This window comes from Lissotriton vulgaris, chromosome 6 (assembly GCF_964263255.1).
Source record: "Lissotriton vulgaris chromosome 6, aLisVul1.2, whole genome shotgun sequence".
NCBI lineage: Eukaryota > Metazoa > Chordata > Amphibia > Caudata > Salamandridae > Lissotriton > Lissotriton vulgaris.
In genome coordinates this window covers 1,290,120,494-1,290,140,366 of record NC_141694.1, presented here as the reverse complement: position 1 = coordinate 1,290,140,366, position 19,873 = coordinate 1,290,120,494, and the positions used below count along the sequence as shown (strand labels likewise).

General features: G+C 44.7%; 1 protein-coding gene across 1 annotated transcript in view; it reads right to left on the bottom strand.

Moving 5' to 3' along the window:
• ADGB (androglobin) overlaps nucleotides 1–19,873 on the bottom strand; it is a 1,363,241-nt gene that overhangs the window by 977,845 nt on the left and 365,523 nt on the right. Inside the window, exon 11 of the mRNA XM_086927423.1 lies at nucleotides 13,273–13,447. Within this exon, the coding sequence (XP_086783549.1) occupies nucleotides 13,273–13,447 (175 nt within the window). The remainder of the gene's footprint in view (nucleotides 1–13,272; nucleotides 13,448–19,873) is intronic.

The window sequence follows — 19,873 nt, the reverse complement described above, 5'->3', positions numbered from 1 at the left end:
AGAATACACCAAAGCTCCTGTTCAACGTCATTGCACTATTAAGTCACTCCTAAGTCATCCGTGGCCTGCTGCAATGACTTTGTGGATTACTTTAATAAAAAAGTTAGAGGCATCCATATTTCCCTTCCCACCAACAACTCCCTTGAAACAGTTGAGTCTCTACCATGCAAGACATTACATTCAAATCATGGTCATCCGTTTTCCAATCTCCAAGCAGGAACTACAACGAACTATCTCCAACGTAAAACTCTAAAACCATCATCAGGATGCCATTCCAGGGGAAACAGAGTTTACATCTCATGCGATACATCGCATGTGATTACAATGCGGTCGTTACAACGACCGCATTGTTACAACGTGAAACCCTTACATCACAAGTCGTTTCAACGACTTGCTGTAGGAGGCGCGCTAAACTAAGGATTAGTATAATTTACTATTTCCAACACCTTCCCTACTGTTGCACACACTGGAGTTGGAATAGTAAATTATACAATTCCTAAGTCCAGGGTGCCCCCTACAGCAAGTATTTGAAACAACTTGCTTATGTAATGATTCGCGTTGTAACAATGTGGTCGTTGTTTCGATCGTGTTGTAATCGCATGGGATGTATCGCATGCAATCTAACATCGTATATTCCATTCCAGGCTTTATCAGCAAATCCCTTGCCATAAACCTATTCCTGATATGGACCGCCTTGGTCTATTCCTCCCTCAAATAGGTCCTCTTCCCAGAACAACAAAAAATGGGTCAAATCACTCCACTCTTAAAAAAAAAAATCGCTTGATCCACAGAACCTGAACAACTACCGCCCAGTCTCCTTAATGACCGACTTTTTCGGCCCTTTTTAGAGGGAGAATGATGGAAGATAACTCCAGCCTATTACCCTTATAGTATAGGGATTAGGACTATAGGTAGGACCTATCCATGAGGCACAGTAGTGCATTTTCGTACCCTTTTCTTTAGATCAGGGCTTATAAACTTAAGCTAGGGGATAGATATATAAGTATTAGTGATGATCCATCCTTTTGCAAGAGTGTTAGTAAATCTTCCATGGAGCTTATGCTTATTTTGGGCCTTGTAGGCCTCAAACGGGACAGACTCCATCTTGCCCTCTGCCTGGTAGCTTGAGAGGCTTTCTAGGTCAAGTGTAATGTTTTAGTTTCGAGGTGTTGTTCGCTTGGAGAGAACCGGTTCAGGCTGGCCCTTATCGAAAGACTGTATTTTTCTCCACTCCGAAGACACAACTTCAGGCCGGCCGGCTGGGAACGTGTCCTTGGTACGGGGAGGTACAAGAATTTGGTGGGCGGCAGGTTACTGGCCGTAACTTTCCATGAAGGGACAGGTTTTGATATTAGCGAAAGTGTTAGGCAATGAGTCAGTCAGTCTGTAGGCGGCAGCTAGCCGTTAGCATCTATGCCCTTAATTACTTTCCAGGCAGACAGTCGCCATTTTGAAGTCCGAGAAAGATTTTGAAACCGAGACTCTCTGAGAAAGACTGAAGGAGAAGTAGCGCGGAGCGAACAGAGACAGAGAGAGAGAGACGGTAGTTAATAGCGAGCAAGGTTCCAGTGACTTGGAGGGAAGCAGAGGAGATCGAGCATAGCGGTGCAGACGTGTACCCGTGACTGCTAAGGTGTGATTCTGAGACGCGCCAGGACACAGACGAGAAGGGAACCTAGATGACTGCCGAACCCCGACTTCATATTAACCAGGTGACCTCCGCCCTTTCCCTTACAAAGCGCGCATTCTAACCTTTACTTTTCTTTGCAGAATATATATATCGTGTAGTATTGTGTTCATTTTTATTGTAATAAAACACCCCAGTTCTTAGTGAACCGACATGTGCCTTGTATTCTTGTTCAATTAGGGTAACCTTGTCTTCTAGTCAAACATTGTTTGCATGAACGGATGCGAATCCCGATCAGGTAAGAGATGATTGAGCAATGAGGAAGAAAGGGAACATTTGATGTCAGGAGCAGAAGGTACATATTTCAATTTGGAAAGCCATACTGATTTCTATTATCGTAGTTTTATCCTGAGTAGACAATGAGAGACTTCTTCCCTAAGTGTTCATAGGAAAGTGATCGTCGTTGGTACACGGCGGTAATGAGAGCACCTAAGATAGACGGTGTGTAGGTCTGCCGGATTGCGGATCGTGTGTGAATGAGAGCACCGGAGGGATACGGTGTGGAGGTCTGCCGGATTGCAGACCGTGTGTGGATGAGAGCACCGGAAGGATACGGTGTGGAGGTCTGCCGGATTGCGGACCGTGTGTGAATGAGAGCACTGGGACTGCAGGCCCATGTGTGTAGACACGCCGGATTGCGTGTCGAGTGAGCACTGAGGGAGATCAGTGTGTAAGAGTATATAATCAGACCTGCCCCAGGGCAGATTAGTCTGGGCCTAAGTGGCCGCGAGACTAGTTGGTATGAATAGGATATTGTAGAAAACCTATGCATGTTTATTGCTATTTTCCCCATCCTTAGGTGCGAGATGTACATACATATATCTATACCCATTGTAAATATATTCTAAGGAGGGAGGTGAATACGTTCCGGCTGGGTTAGAGGGGCTCCTAGGAGCTGATTCCATCTGGTCCGAAAATCCGGTCGGTACATCTGGCGTCACGAACTGTTTACGAAGCCTGTGTGCGCTGTATTGTTTTAATCTTGTTGGTTTGCGCTCGGCTCGTACGTATTTTTCTTTGTTGATAATTGCATATATTTTTTGTGTGTCAAGATGTTTTCGAAAAAATCGAAATCTACTTTCAAGTTGCCTATTGAGATTCCCGGCTGGGAATCTACGCCTTACGAGGCCTTGGCCCGTGAGTGGGCCGATTCTACTGGTTTGAGTGAGAATTGGACTTCTTGTTTGGAGCAGGCGGAGCCTGCTGATGTGGTTTCTTGCTTGCAAAAAGCTCCAGTAGTGAAAGGTGATGAGCTTCCTATTTTAGGACACAGAGGTTGGATTGTGTTAACTGCATACAGAATTCTTCATGAAAGGTTTGTTAAGTTGCAAAAACGGTTTGTGGATATGGAAGAAAAGTTTGTTGAAGTGCAAAATGCGCATACTCTTTTGCGGTGTCAAAAAAATTGCTTGCCGACAAACTTGAGACTTATCAAACTATAGCCGAAAGGGCTGCAGTTCGCATTGCGAAATATAAATACAGACACCGTCGTGGTCGTGTGTCTACGCGGAAAGTGCGTCTGGTTGTGGTGAAAGCCGGACTGGATTGGAACCCCAATGAGTGGGATGGTAATATCTGGGATTCAAATGATTCTGGCTCCTCGGCTGAGGAGAGTGACAAGCGCGAGTCTTCTCGCTCCGGACGTGATTGTAAATCTGCTTCTTGTGATAAAGACAACACTTCTGGCGACCGTGGTCGCTCTACCCGTTCTGATGACGTATCACGCCCTGATTGTTCCTCTAAATCTAATGACCGGGCTTCCTCGGAGGCTCTTCCGGAGGTTTCTGCTCACCCTGTATTTCGACGCAAATTGCAACAGGCTCCTGGTATGCCGAATGGTATTCATTTGGATAGTATTGAAGATTTTACTCAACAGGAGGTTAGTGACATTTTACAACGATTTCGTCAACGGCCCGGTGAAACTTTGCTTACATGGATGGTGCGCCTTTATGAACTGGGTGCTGCTGGTATCATGCTTGATGCTGGTGATTGTTTACGATTTTGCTCTTTGAGTTCCGATTCTACTGTACAAGATCATTTTCGGAATTATAATGGTGCTGGCCAAATTAGTTTGCTCCATCTTGCGAATGATGGCTGTAACCATAAATACCCTACTGAATCTGATTGGCCTGTCAACGACAAGCCATGGTATACTTTGCGCGATGCGTCGCAACGTTTGAAAGAGGAAGTGATGAAAACTGCGATTTTTCTCAGTACTTCTGACAGATTGTTGGATGGTCTTTTAACATCTTCTGTGCGTAATTGCATTATCCGTTCTTCGCCTGTTGCTTATAAGCAGGTTATGATGACTTTGTTGATCAATCAAACTGGCAATCCTTTGTCTATGGTGCTTGAATCTGTTCGTCAGCTTGGTGAGTTGGGTGAATGGTTTAAACCTGAGAGACAATCTCGACCTGAGGGTCGTACCGCTGGGGATTATAAATTCTCTAGACGTGATATGTTTCTTGCACTTTTGGCTGATGGTGTGAAAAGGGAGGACATTGACGGTGAACCTAATAATCGCTTATGGGACATGTTTCGTAAGCGTGGTTTAGATCGAAAGGAGGGTGCCCGTCGTGTACGAAAGAATGATTGTGATCGTGGTTCTGATGGCAGTGGTGATGAGAGGCTTCGTGTGGATGCTGATCGCCGTGATGACCGGCGCTATGAACGTGATGTTTCCCCCCGCCGTGAAAGCATAAGGGTGAGAGAGGGAGAGAGAGACAGGGGGAGAGATGATCGTGTCTCTAATAGACACAGAGATGAAAGAGGTTATTCCCCTGACTTGAGGAGAAGGGAGGATCGTCACAAGCTTTTTGACCGCAATTCTCAATTCTTTGAAAATGACAATAATCCATTTCGTAATAGGGATGGATATGAGCAGGACATTCCGATTCCTAAGAAAGTTGAAAGCATTTATCCTGATTTGTCTTGGTTGACTGACCACAGTAAAAATGACTAGGAAATAGGTCAAGCTCTGGTACGCAGGTGGGCTCACAAAGACAATAGACCCTATGTAGATATTGAAATTTTTTGGAAACATCGTAATATCCAAAGGGCCCAAGCATTAGTAGATACTGGAGCGGAGGCCACTTTAATTCATGGTAAATCGAAGAAATTTAAAGGACAGTTTTTTACGATTACTGGTTTAGGTGGTAAAGAGACCCCCGCAGTGCAAACTACACTTGAGATGAAAATTGGCAGAATTCCCTGTAAAGAATATTCTGTGTTGGTTGTACCGCTTTTGAAGTATATTATTGGAATTGATATTTTAAAAGGAATGACTTTGCATTTGGATGATGGTTGTTATCAATTTGGAACCAAGCATTACATTTCGTCCAGACCCGTACGGGTTGGCCGTTTGCGGATGCCCCCCATTAAAATTCCCCAAGCTACGAAAGTGGTCACAGAAACAATACCGTATTCCAGGTGGTCATGAAGAAATTTGTGCCACAATTCAGGATTTGGTTGACGCAGGAGTTGTAACTCCAATCACTTCTGCTTGGAATAATCCCGTATGGCCTGTGCGCAAGAGTGATAATTCTTGGCGCATGACTGTTGATTATCGAGAATTGAACAAACATACACCTCGTTTGGCTGTTGCAGTGCCAGACATGGTTACTTTGATTCAGAGAATTCAGAAGCATCCAGGTACATGGTATGCGTCCATTGATATTGCTAATGCTTTCTTTTCAATTCCAATTGCCCCCGAGTGTCAGGAACATTTAGTTTTACCTGGAATGGCCGTCAAATGACGTTTCGGAGTCTTCCTCAAGGTTATGTACATAGTCCTAAGATCTGTCACCGGCTGGTGGCGGAACATTTGTCTGAGGTACCCGTACATCCACAAATTCAGGTGTGTCATTATATTGATGACATTTTGATTCAAGGTGAAACGCAAGAACAGGTCCAGTCCTATTTAGATCAGATCCTTGATTGTTTACGTGCAAAAGGTTGGGAAATTAATCCTGATAACTTACAAGGCCCATCCCAAAATGTTAAATTTTTGGCCATTATTTGGCATGAAGGTCACAGAGAAGTGATCCCACAGGTGAAGCGGAAGATTCTAGATTTTGCAATTCCGAGGAATAGTCAAGAGGCTCAGAGTTTCATTGGCTTATTTGGTTTTTGGCGTCAACATATTCCCCATTTGAGTCAGATTTTGGCTCCCTTATATCGAGTCACTCGTAAAAAGAATGCGTTTGAATGGGGTGAACCTCAACAGAATGCATTTATTTTGGCGAAAGAAGCAATTCAGTACGCCTTGGATCTGTGGCCTGTGGGCGAGGGTGATGTGGATTTGAATGTGTCTGTGGAAGGTCTGTATGCCAATTGGAGTCTATGGCAGAAGCAGGGCAGACGAAAAGTGCCATTAGGTTTTTGGACTAAAAAGTTACCTGAGGCTGGTGAGCGTTATACGCCTTTTGAAAAACAGTTGCTTGCTTGTTATTGGGCTCTGGTGGATACCGAGCAATTGACCCTAGGTCATGCTGTGATTTTGAGACCTGAAATTCCTATCATGCAGTGGGTTTTGAGTTCACCGAAATCCCATCGAATTGGACATGCTCAAGAGGCGAGCGTGATTAAATGGAAATGCTACATTCAGGACAGGGCACGTGTGGGTCTGAAAGGTGTTGCAGTGTTGCATGAGCGAGTGGCGCAGGCGCCATCGAATGAGACTGGAAGTGATTGTTCCGTGCCTGTAGTGCAGGAATCTCCTGTCAAGTGGGGTAAGCCATTTGATGATTTGTCCGCGGAGGACAGACAACATGTGTGGTTTACGGATGGTTCGGCTAAGTTCATTGGTGAGAAACGGCATTGGAAGGCTGTATCCTATAACCCTATCACGCAGAAATTACTGAGTACAACTGGTGACGGAAAGAGTAGTCAGTATGCTGAATTATATGCAGTTTACCAAGTTTTGAAACAAGAACTGCCTGGCACATGTCACATTTTCACTGATTCCTGGTCCACTGCTAATGGACTGGCGGTATGGTTACCAACTTGGCATTCTCATAACTGAGAATTGCATTCGAAAGAACTGTGGGGTAAAGAACTGTGGCAAGAAATTTGGGAATTGCTCCCACAGAGTACTGTGACAATCTTTCATGTGGATGCTCATACCACGATAGACTCCCTTGACAAATTCTTTCATAACATTGCAGATGAAAAGTCTAAAATTTCTGAGGCAGTGGTGGACATGCAGGATTCTGGTTTGGCTGGGTTGGCAAAATGGGCCCACCAAAAAGCGGGACATTTTGGAGAAAGAGCCACTAGCAGGTGGGCTGCCGATCGAGGAATTCATATTCCTTTAAATTTGATTAAAGATGTCATTCTGAATTGTCCTATCTGTCAGCATGTTAGAAAGAGAACAGTGCCTCATATTGTTAAAGGCCATTTACATCGAGGAAAAATGCCCGCTCAAATTTGGCAAATTGATTATATTGGCCCGCTCCCTATGAGCAAAAATTGTCAGTATGTTTGCACAGCTGTTGATACCTATAATGGCCTATTGGTTGCTTTTCCTTGCAAACAAGCTACCCAAGTCAATACCATTAAAACTCTGGAATTGCTTACATTATACTATGGTGTTCCATTTCAAATTCAATCTGATAATGCATCCCACTTTCGTGGAAGATTGGTGCAGGAATTCTGTGTAGAAAATAACATTGAATGGGTATTTCACATTCCATATTATCCGCAGGCCTCGGGCCTTATTGAAAGGATGAATGGTTTGCTAAAAGAGCAGCTACGTAAGTTAACTGATGAACACTACAAGAACTGGAGAGATTTTTTACTCCAGGCATTGTTAATTTTAAATAATCGTCCCTTGTTGCATGCTGAATCTCCTTTAATGCGTTTGTTTCCTCCAACTGTTGATGCAAAGCCCAACACCATGGCTAATACTGTTATGTACTGGGAAATTACCCCCGGAGCTTTGGCTCCATGCAGAGCAACCCCAGGTTCCGCAGGCTTAGACCTGCATGCTATGAATGACACTGTCCTGAAAGGTAGAGACCGAATAATTGTTGAAACTGGCGTTGGTGTCTGTATACCAGCCGGTAGCTTTGGACTGATTGCCCCTAGATCGGGCCTTGCCTTGAAAGGTATTCAAGTTCTCGGAGGAGTGATTGACAGCGATTATCAGGGAGAGATTAAGGTTCTCCTGCTTAATAGCAGTGAGATTGACTTGTCAATTCATAAATCTGACTGTGTTGCTCAGTTGCTCATTATGCCTGTTTTCAGTGGTGAGATTAAGAAAGGCACTGCCCCGACTTTGCTAACAATACGAGGCCAAAAAGGCTGCGGGTCTTCGGACAACCCTGGTGCGAAAATATGGGTGCAATCGCCTAAACATCCCCCTGAACAAGCTGAAGTCATTGCGACCGGTCATGATAATACCATTTTGGTGATGAGACCAGGGAAAGATAGCTGGGAAGCTGTCCCGGCTGACAAATGTTATTTACGAGAATGAGTAAGGCCTGTATTTGTTTTCTTTCAGATCATTCTCTGGACTGCTGCTGCAGGATGTGCCGGCGTTGGGCTCCTTTTGGTCTGCTACGCCGGGAGAGGAGAGAACCCACAGACTTCGGTTGATTGGAGAACCCGAGTTCCGCGTTCCTTCGCTGCGTGGGATTCTTCAGCAAATTTTTGGATCACCTTGGCAAAGCGAGTGACTAACTCTCCACATTTCTGCCTCACTCCCATGAGGTCTGTGACTGATATCCTGGCGACCTGCTTGGTTGCTGTCCCTGCTTCCACTGAAATGTTGCGATATATTTTCAATATTTCGAGTGCCCGACCCAATATTATTCTGGGCGATTTTGCGGCCCATGAATTTTGCCCTTTGTGTACCATCCTTTCAGACTCCGTTCCCCCGGTTCATTCCCGATTTACCACCTACAACATTTCGCAGGGTGACTTATGCTTCATTTTAACATGTGATCCTAAGGCTATTACTGAATGTGTTAAACTAAAGTTGCAAGCTGCCACTTCTTTTTCAGCTCATCAACGATTGCTGTGCTTACAAAGACTTCTGAATTCATGTGTTTCCGTTAAAAACAATATGACATGTAAACGTATATTACTTGCTCCTAGTTATTACCGTGCAATGTTGTTGCCCTCTGGCTGGTTGTTTTCCTGCGGGAATTCCTCCTGGCCCTATATTCCTGCAAATATTTCTGGAGGTCCATGTGCTATCACTAGATTAAGCTTGTTAATGTTTTCTTCGCACCCTGGTTCCCATTCCCGTGTGGTCCGCAAATCTATGACGTTTCATGAGGACTGTGACTCTTCCATTCATCTTTATTCTAAGTCTGAATATCTTAGTTTAGCTTTTACTATTATTGGTGTCCCGGATTTGGCCGTTTACAATGCTAAAACTATTGGCAAGATGGCTTGCTGGATGGTTAAATCCATTAATCAGACTTCTACCGTGTTATCTGACCTGTTATTAGACGCCCAGGGTGAACGCAGGGCAATTTTGCAAAATCGTGCAGCAATTGACTATCTCCTGTTAAAACATGGACATGACTGTTCTGATTTTGAAGGTCTTTGCTGCTTTAATTTATCTGACCACTCTAAATCGATTCAGGCCCATATTGACAAACTTCACGACTTGACTGCAGAAGTTAGAAAACATATTGATCAGGGCTGGTTTGACTGGCTCTTTAATTGGTTACCTGATTTACATTCTTTACGACAGATTATAGGGGGTGTTATGATTTCTATTTGTATTTTAGTGGCCATTTGCTGCTTTATTCAGTGCATTCCTTCTCTATTCCAATATTGTAGATTTGATAAGAAAAATAGATCAGTTAATTTTGTTTCTTATTATTCTTCTACTGATGTTAGTTCCATATAGAACATGGTTAATAGACTGGAGTCAAGGGTGAAGTGTAATGACCGACTTTTTCGGCCCTTTTTAGAGGGAGAATGATGGAAGATGACTCCAGCCTATTACCCTTATAGTATAGGGATTAGGACTATAGGTAGGACCTATCCATGAGGCACAGTAGTGCATTTTCGTACCCTTTTCTTTAGATCAGGGCTTATAAACTTAAGCTAGGGGATAGATATATAAGTATTAGTGATGATCCATCCTTTTGCAAGAGTGTTAGTATATCTTCCATGGAGCTTATGCTTATTTTGGGCCTTGTAGGCCTCAAACGGGACAGACTCCATCTTGCCCTCTGCCTGGTAGCTTGAGAGGCTTTCTAGGTCAAGTGTAATGTTTTAGTTTTGAGGTGTTGTTCGCTTGGAGAGAACCGGTTCAGGCTGGCCCTTATCGAAAGACTGTATTTTTCTCCACTCCGAAGACACAACTTCAGGCCGGCCGGCTGGGAACGTGTCCTTGGTACGGGGAGGTACAAGAATTTGGTGGGCGGCAGGTTACTGGCCGTAACTTTCCATGAAGGGACAGGTTTTGATATTAACGAAAGTGTTAGGCAATGAGTCAGTCAGTCTGTAGGCGGCAGCTAGCCGTTAGCATCTATGCCCTTAATTACTTTCCAGGTAGACAGTCGCCATTTTGAAGTCCGAGAAAGATTTTGAAACCGAGACTCTCTGAGAAAGACTGAAGGAGAAGTAGCGCGGAGCGAACAGAGACAGAGAAAGAGAGACGGTAGTTAATAGCGAGCAAGGTTCCAGTGAAATGGAGGGAAGCAGAGGAGATCGAGCATAGCGGTGCAGACGTGTACCCGTGACTGCTAAGGTGTGATTCTGAGACGAGCCAGGACACAGACGAGAAGGGAACCTAGATGACTGCCGAACCCCGACTTCATATTAACCAGGTGACCTCCGCCCTTTCCCTTACAAAGCGCGCATTCTAACCTTTACTTTTCTTTGCAGAATATATATATTGTGTAGTATTGTGTTAATTTTTATTGTAATAAAACACCCCAGTTCTTAGTGAACCGACATGTGCCTTGTATTCTTGTTCAATCAGGGTAACCTTGTCTTCTAGTCAAACATTGTTTGCATGAACGGATGCGAATCCCGATCAGGTAAGAGATGATTGAGCAATGAGGAAGAAAGGGAACATTTGATGTCAGGAGCAGAAGGTACATATTTCAATTTGTAAAGCCATACTGATTTCTATTATCGTAGTTTTATCCTGAGTAGACAATGAGAGACTTTTTCCCTAAGTGTTCATAGGAAAGTGATCGTCGTTGGTACACGGCGTTAATGAGAGCACCTAAGATAGACGGTGTGTAGGTCTGCCGGATTGCGGATCGTGTGTGAATGAGAGCACCGGAGGGATACAGTGTGGAGGTCTGCCGGATTGTGGACCGTGTGTGAATGAGAGCACCGGAAGGATACGGTGTGGAGGTCTGCCGGATTGCGGACCGTGTGTGAATGAGAGCACTGGGACTGCAGGCCCATGTGTGTAGACACGCCGGATTGCGTGTCGAGTGAGCACTTAGGGAGATCAGTGTGTAAGGGTATATAATCAGACCTGCCCCAGGGCAGATTAGTCTGGACCTAAGTGGCCGCGAGACTAGTTGGTATGAATAGGATATTGTAGAAAACCTATGCATGTTTATTGCTATTTTCCCCATCCTTAGGTGCGTGATGTACATACATATATCTATACCCATTGTAAATATATTCTAAGGAGGGAAGTGATTACGTTCCGGCTGGGTTAGAGGGGCTCCTAGGAGCTGATTCCATCTGGTCCGAAAATCCGGTCGGTACATCTCCACACTACCATTTTTAGGCAAAGCCATCAAAAGTTGCGTAGTGTCCCAACTAGCCTCACCATTCGAATAAATAACCTCGTAGACTCTCTCCAATCAGGTTTCTGCCAGGGTCACAGCGCAGAAACTGTGATCCTCCCTTATGGACTCACTTAGAATCATCAACTCTGGCAAACCCTGCCTCCTGATCCTCCTGGATTTATCCGCCACATTCAACACTGTCAACCATGTTGAACTCCTTCGTATTCTTGAACTGCACATGGGATGTGGAGGTACTGTACTCAACTGGTTTTCATCTTATCCAACCGTTCCCAAGTTGTGAAAATAGGCAACTTGTTCTTAAGACCACTCAGCACTCACCAATGTGTCCCTCAAGGTTTGATCCTCTCCCGAATCCTCTTCAACCTCTAACTAGAACCACTATGTTTGATTCTCAGAAACTCTGGAATTCTCCTCCACCTCTACGTCAACGATATCAAAATATACTTGAAAATCTCATCCCCAGAGGACATTGCCTGCTTTCAAATACACTCTTAAAGATTCAAAACTGGATGTCGAGCCACCATTTAAACCTCAACCCAACTAAAACAGAATTTCTTTTGCTCTCACCTGAGGAAGCAAAAACTCCAGTACAAGAATGGATGGCCAACTTTCCCACCTTAAGTGGCTGCTCTGCCATAATGATCTCAATCTTCACAGCCACGTAGCAGCAATTGCCATTAGCGCATGTCACCAACTTAGGCAACTTCAGGGCACCAGGCAATTGATTCCACATCAAGACCTGAAAACAATCCAATCTCTCGTTCTCTCTAGACTAGAGTATGGAATTGCCCTTCTCTCAGACATTCCCAAAATTCATCTAGGCCCACTGAGAGCAACACTACATGCTGCAGCACGCTTAGTTTTAGGTCTCAAGACCAAATTTTCCCTCTCCTACTTAACCCTCCAATGGTTCCCCACTGAAGAGTGAACCCAATTCAAACTCGCCTGTATTACCCACAGAGAGCTACACTCTTCCTCTCCTTCCTAAATGAAAAACTGAAAATGCCTGGTGCAAAAAGGGGTTCTATAAAAGTCCAATCCCTGCTCCTGGCACCACCAACCTTCACTTGAGAGTGGTACATGAAGCAGTCTTTGGTAGCACCACTAGAAACTGGAACTCTCTGCCTCTCTCACTCCATCTAACCACCTGCCTAGCAACCTTCAAAAGTGACCTTCAGCATCTCCTATTTGTCAGACCAGACCTAAGTACTTTCTCTACTGCACCCGGATTTGACTTTGTGTATGCCCTCTGCCAAATTGTTTTAACTGTTTCTTGTGGTAACTATTGTACACATCCACAGATGTAAACGTCAGGGTTTAACTACTTACTGTAACCCTGTATTCTGTGTGTTATTAAGTGCTCTGATGCCTTTGGGCCATGCCCACAATAAATAAAATCTCAAATAAATAAACATCCATTGCTCCCATATGTTCAGAGCTCGGCTCTTACGTTAAACAGAGATAAGGTAACATGGCTGTTGTGCCAGCATACCAAGGCAAGGACCTATCTGACTTCTGGGAAAACAATAGGACCAACAGGACCTCATGAAGGAGATGGCAGCAACAGGCTCTTATTGATCATGCTTTTGACGGGCTGCAGTATGGTGAGAGGTGAGTGCCAATTGTATTTACTCACATACTGTTTTAGCCTCAGTAGTGGTATGATGAGCTTGCAGGTTGATTATGAAAAACTAGTTAGGTATGAGCCTATTATACCCCTTGCAGTTAAACATCACAATTAAATATTGAGCTTATATAAAGTTCAAGAGCAAATTAGCTCCTTAGGTATAAACATCGGCTTCAGAATTTAATTTCTGTGTCCCTTTCTTATAAGAGCAGACTTACTTGGGGGATCCGATATGAGAATAGGAGCTTTCTTTATACGGATGAGTTTCCAAGTTGGAATTTGTGAAGGTTTTGGAGGTGGCACCAATGGACCTGATCTAGTTCTGGTCACAAGAACAGGGTGGCTATATAAATGTGAAATTCCAAACTGCCTCAGGAATTGAGAAGAATCTGCCTGAAAAACACATAAGGTGAGAAGAGTGAACATCATTTAAATATAACAGACTGTGAAATCAACATCTATCCAAAACTGAGAATTTTAAATACTGTAAAATGAAATAAAGATTAGGTAGGTATGAAATCCATCTGAGCCAGGAGGAGACATGTTGATATTGCTTATGATTAAGCTCCCATGTCAATCTTGCCAGGTTGAATCTGCATGGGAAAATCAAGATTATTTCACACATCCATGTTTCACCCTTTAGCTACATTGGTCAAACTCAAGACTTCTGAAGGAGGTGCTAGGGCTGCAAGGACCAATAACTCAAATAAGCAAAATGTTAACAAATAATGGAATGCTGAGTAATGAAGGGCTCATTAAGCAACAACAGTGCATCTTAAAAGTGCTGGTTTAGACTAGTCTACATTTAGATAAATGGGCAGCATTTCTGCCACATTCTTCAACACTCTGCATCATGCACATGTTCTGCAATCACTTGGCCTCGAGATGTGTGTCTTTAGTTAGAAGGATGTCAGCCTCTTTGTGATCATCCTCATCTTCCCCTTTTGGGGTGTGCACAGAGTATCTCAATGCACCTGAGTTGAACTGGAAAACGTTGTGGAACCAACAGAAAGAACAAGTTACTTACCTTCTGTAATGCTTTGCTGGTGGATACAGTATCTGCCTGTGGATTCCTCACCTTTAGAATTACCCCTGCACCAGCATTCTATGGAAATTATTTTCTTAGCTCTTCCACGTCCGCTTGCGACACCGTATGACGTCACTGGAGCCATAAGAAGTTTGTCGCCGTGCTGACGTCAGTTGCACCCATTTTTTCTGTGCCTTTGAGGCGAATGGGTGGACCGAAAACATAACACAAGAATACCCAGTGTACATAATATATTTATAAATATATTAGCTGTACCCGGCCACACGTTGCTGTGGCTCAGTCTGGTTAAATGGAAGCGAAAGAAAAGAGTAAGCGCACATTTCTAATATGTTTAATTTCACAATGCTTGTGGGTATACAATATGTTTTTGTGACTATTGTCTCTATGCGTCCCTTGTAGTTGTTGCGCAGCAAGCAAATCGATGGGGTCTGTTCGGCCTTTCAATTAAAAACTCACCCGTATTGTACACACGCGTATTCGAATCCAACGTTGTGTATATATAAACACGCGCTAATGTTGCAAAGTGAACCAACTCCCCCCCCCCTCCCTCCACCCACTTCCCAGTCTGCCATCCTGACACCAACTGTCCATCCTAATATATGTAGACTTTTGTCTCTATGCGTCCTTTCTTAATGTTGCAAAGTGAACCAACTCCACCCCCCTCCCTCCACCCACTTCCGGGTCTGCCATCCTGTCACCAACTGTCCATCCTAATATATGTAGACTATTGTCTCTATGCGTCCTTTCTTAATGTTGCAAAGTGAACCAACTCTTCCCCCCTCCCTCCACCCACTTCCCGGTTTGCTATCCTGATACCAACTGTCCATCCTAATATATGTAGACTATTTTCTCTATGCGTCCCTTGTAGTTGTTGCGCAGCAACCAAATCAATAGGGTCTGTTCGGCCTCATGATAAAAAACCTGTGCGTATTGGTCACGCGCAAATTCAAATCCAACGTTGTGTATATATAAACACGTGCTTAATCGAATCCAACGTTGTGTCAAAATTTCAAAGCAATCGGTGTAAAACTTTCGGAGATTTAAGATTTTGAACAAACGAACATTGACATTTTCAATGTGCCTGTTTGGGCTTTCGATTAAAAACACAGGCGTATTTGACATGCGTGCATTCAAATCCAACGTTATGTATATAAAAACACGCGCCTATTTGAATCCAACGTTGTGTCAAAATTTCAAAGCAATTGGTGAAGAACTTTCGGATAGTTGAAATTTTGAACAAATTAACATTTACATTTATATATATATAGTCGGAACATTTTTGGTATATACAAGAGGACAACGGGGAGGTGGGTGGGCCAGTGAGGAATCCACAGGCAGATACTGTCTCCACCAGAAAAAGCGTTACAGAATGTAAATAACTTGTTCTTCTGATGGATACATTTGCCTGTGGATTTCTCACCTTTTGAATTGAATCCCCAAGCTGTCCCTCTCCCGGAGGAGGGTGCCCACCTGCCTATACCAAAAAATCTTGCAGTACAGAGTGTGCAAAATGGCCATCCCTCCTAATCTCTGATTCCAAGCAGCAATGCTTTGCAAGGTGTAGAGGGAGCCCCATGTTGCCACATTACAGATGTCTACAACAGGAAAATCTCTAGCTAGAGCAGAAGAAGAAGACTCTGCTTTGGTGGAATGAGCTTGAATACCTTCAGGAGGCTCCTTCTTGGCAGGGCACAGCAGATCTTCATGCACAAGATGATCCACCTCGAGAGTGTTTGTTTGTGAACAGCTCTGGCATTCATTTGTCAAGTGTAGCCCACGAAGAGCTGATCAGTCAGCCTTAGGGCCCTGGTTCTATTCAGGTAGAAGTTGACAGCCCTCTTAGGGTCCAAACGATGATGTCTCTCCTCCTCCTTGGAAGGGTGAGGGGGAGGATAGAAGGTATGTAAAGTAATAGACCATCCTAAATGGAAAGGAGTAACCACCTTAGGCAGGAAAGCAGCCCTGATCCTGAGAACAATCTTTTCTGCATGAATGGTTAAAAACGGAGGTTTAGAACTAAGAGCCTGACACTCACTTACCCTCCTAGCCGAAGTAAAAGTGATCAGAAAGACCAACGTGAAAGACAGAAGCCACAACTGGCAACTATTAAGAGGCTCAAAAGGAGAAATCATTAGAAAAGTAAGTCCTAAATTCAAATCTCACTGGGGCATAATGAAAGGAGTGGGAGAAAACCTATTGGTGAGGCCCTTAATGAACCTCCTAACAATGGGAGGCTTAAATAAAGACGGCTGATCCGGCAAACAGAGGAAAGCTGACAAGGCCTGAGGTTCCGTGACAATTGTAAGTGGTGTTTTCGACTCGCACGAATATGGTCGAGTCTGGTATCTATGAACCGCAAATGACGAGTTTAGTACGTGGGCGCAGTTTTGCTGTGCTAACTTAAACCGTTCGTTTGTTATGTGGGTTTTTCATCTGTACCCACGGGTTCCATCTTAGATACGGTATCCATTTTGTCTCTTGCCCTCAAGTAGCCAGCGAACGGACGTTGTCCGCTTCGCGACCCTGGGACTCCCAAGATATCTGCGGAAGACACATGTTCTTTGTGAGTGTCTTTATGACGAGGGGGTTGCTACTGTAAGGCAGATGGCGCCGCTCGAGGCTCATCTTGCCGCACGGACTTATTGTCTCAGCCGTGCATCTCATTAGGCACGTCCCTTTGATGCCTGTATCTCGTGTTTCCCGATACCTCCCCTTTTACACCCTTTCCGATCTCCCCACTGTCTCCGTCTTCCTCTATACCTGTCCTTGTTCCCATTTCGATCTGTTTTACTGCTGATTGGAATTTGCTAATGGTGGGAAGATGGTTTTTACAGTTGGGAACCGCCAAATGTTTCCGCACTTATGTTCCGGACCTCATGTGTTTCAAAGTGACCAAAGCGACCCCTCTGGGGGATAATGGTGGGAACCGGGTTGTAAACTTTTGTGTTCAATGTAATCCTATGGGTAAAAACTGTATAAAAGGAGCGATCCACAGAACCAATTTGAAGCAGTCTCCCCAAGTTGCACGCTGTGTACTTGTCGTGATCTCTGTGTTCCCTGCAGCAAATAAACCTTGAATCTTTGACGTCGAAGGAAGTGTCCCGTGTCTCTGTGATTCGTACGCCGGAGCAGGTTACCCACGAAGGTTTCAGGTGTTGTGCCCTGGCACCGCTGGGTCTTAAAGAACCCAGTCCTTCAGTTGGCGCCCAACGTGGGGCTGCATCAGTGGTACCGGTCCAAGCCCGACGATCGTGAGGAACTTCGTGTGAAATCTCCGAGGGAAGGTGCACTCCGCTTCATCGATCCTGTTGTCGAAATAAGTGGCCCGAAGACTTTTCCCGCGAAGATTCCCGCCTCCGGACGGCTGCGACGGACTGCTGCCCTGACTGTAGACCTGTTTTGGCGCCTGGCGTAGACCTTGGTATAGCGAGACGATTGACGGGCCTTCCTGGTGACGCCATCGATTTTTGAGTTAAGTATTTGTGGGTCGCTCCCATAGTTCTTGGTTGTTGACACTTTAGCGAGTGTTTTTGTTGTTAGCGCTGTGTGAGTGTTTTTGTCGGTGACACTTTGCTAGCGTACTTTGTTGTGTTGTTTGACGACTGCAGCCGCCAAAAACCGAGGGTTTTTGTTCTTTGCTGGGACTTGGTAAATCCCGTAACCCTTGAAGTTTGTGAAACTCGGCTAGTGTGCAAGATGCCTGGTCGCAGTACTTTGTTTAGTTGTTTCAAACCTTGTGGTATGGATTCCCGACTGGAGGACTCATGTCCGATACCTCCGGTTGGAACTCCCACGTATGAGCACTATAGTAAGCATGGGTTAGGCCCAGTTACCTTTAACGATTACTGGATTAAATATACGAAAAAGGACGGCGACCTTCGTTGGCCACCTCATGGTAGCTTCGAAGCTCCGATCTTAGATAATCTAGAGATTAAATTGTTCGAAAGAAAGTCAAGGCCGGCCATGTTTGATGCCTTTCGGTTGTGGCGCAAAGAAGCCCGACAGAAAGAAATCAGACAGACTAAACGTAATCAGCGAGATAATGTTGCTACTATAGTGAAGAAAGCAGAGCAATTTCAGCGAGATAAGGAGGTTAAGGATAAGGAAGTGTTTGACCGATTACAGCGTATGACTGTAGATAAATGTTACCCCGCTTTACCAACGGAGTCGGAAAAGAAGGAAGAGCCAGTTGAGGATCCCTTAATGTCTTATCTTATGAAGTCGCCACCTCCGTACGTACAGGGTACCGCAGCTCCTGTGGCCCCTGCCGTACCTGTTCTTCCGCCTATTCCTCCTCCGCCTGTTCCTCAACCTGCACCCGTTCTTCCGACTGTTCCTGCTTCTTTGTCTGTTTCTATTCCTACTGCTCCTCCGCTTCCACATACTCCTGTTCCCGCTATTGCTCTTGCCACTGCTCCTGTTTTGTTAACCCCTGCTGTTGCTACTGTTTCTACTCCTTCTCTTGTTAGCCCTGTGTCTTATTCTTCTCCCTCTACTCGTAGTCGCAATTCTCCTCTTGCGGCTAGCTTCTTTCATTCGCTCGGACCTGTTCATGGGTCCGCTGGTTCCGATGGTCCTCAGAGACGTAGTCAGCTTCCTGGAAACAGAGAACGCGTTGCGTTATATAATATGGCGATGGGTTGGATGGTAAATCCTCAGAGAAGTCCACCCCGTGTTGTCCTCGAAACATTTTGTCAATTCAATATACCAACCCAGAGATATGTGTTTAACGAAATGTGTAAGTTCCTTTATGATCAAATAGCGGCTGATGCACCTGACGAGGTGCTCACCGCTCTGTCTGATCTCCAGCTTCAATTCGCAAATGGGCTGATAGTGGATACTAACGTTCGACGTGCTGTTGAACGATTGCTATCTCTTCGTCCGGCTCCCATCCCTCATGCATTGTTCGTTGAGGATATTGAAAAACAACCAGACGAGTCTGGCCAATATCCTATGCGTGAAGTCCCACCGGTTTGGATGCCAGGTAATCCCGCAGCTGCCCCTCCGGTCCCGCCGTATTTCCAGAGAGTATGGATACATCTCCCGTGGAAACGCTCGGAAGTGTTACAGGTGAAGCAATCTTTGCCTGACCCTCGCAAAAATCCTGCAGGGTATTACAAAGAATTATCGCAGCTCGTAGATGCTACGGTTATGAATCTTGCCGATATCGACATGTTGTTTGGCAATGTCGTACCGCAACCGGTATGGGCTAAGATTCGTCAGGAAGATCACGCAAATGAACTAGGTGGTGATTGGGCGGCCATTGTAGCGGCGGATGGGTTGCAAGTTGGTGGCGCTAAGCCTGAACAGTTGATTGCTGCTCTCCCTCAAAGAATTATTACGCTAATGAAAACTCTTATGCCAGCTATGAAGGTGAACTGGGACAAGTTGTCAGCCTGTAAGCAGAAGAAAGATGAGAGTGTATCAGACTTCTTTACGAGGTTTGAGGAGGCATTCATCGACCATAGTGGTCAGGATATGGGCACGGAGGGTGGTCAAAGGTTGTTTGTGGATAAATTTGTTTCAAATTTATTGCCCGACTTGAGCAATAAATTGAGAAATTCGGAAAGTGCATGGGCCGTTTCTACTTCGGCTCAGATACTGGCTACGGCGCAATACTATGAGAATAGAGAGAAAGAAGAGAACGACCGTGCTGATAAAAAGACGAAAGAGCTCAAAACTAAAGTGTTGTTGCAACAAGCGTATCCTCCGCGGTCAAATCAGAATACTTCACAACAGAATAGATCACAGCTACAATCGAACAGATCCCA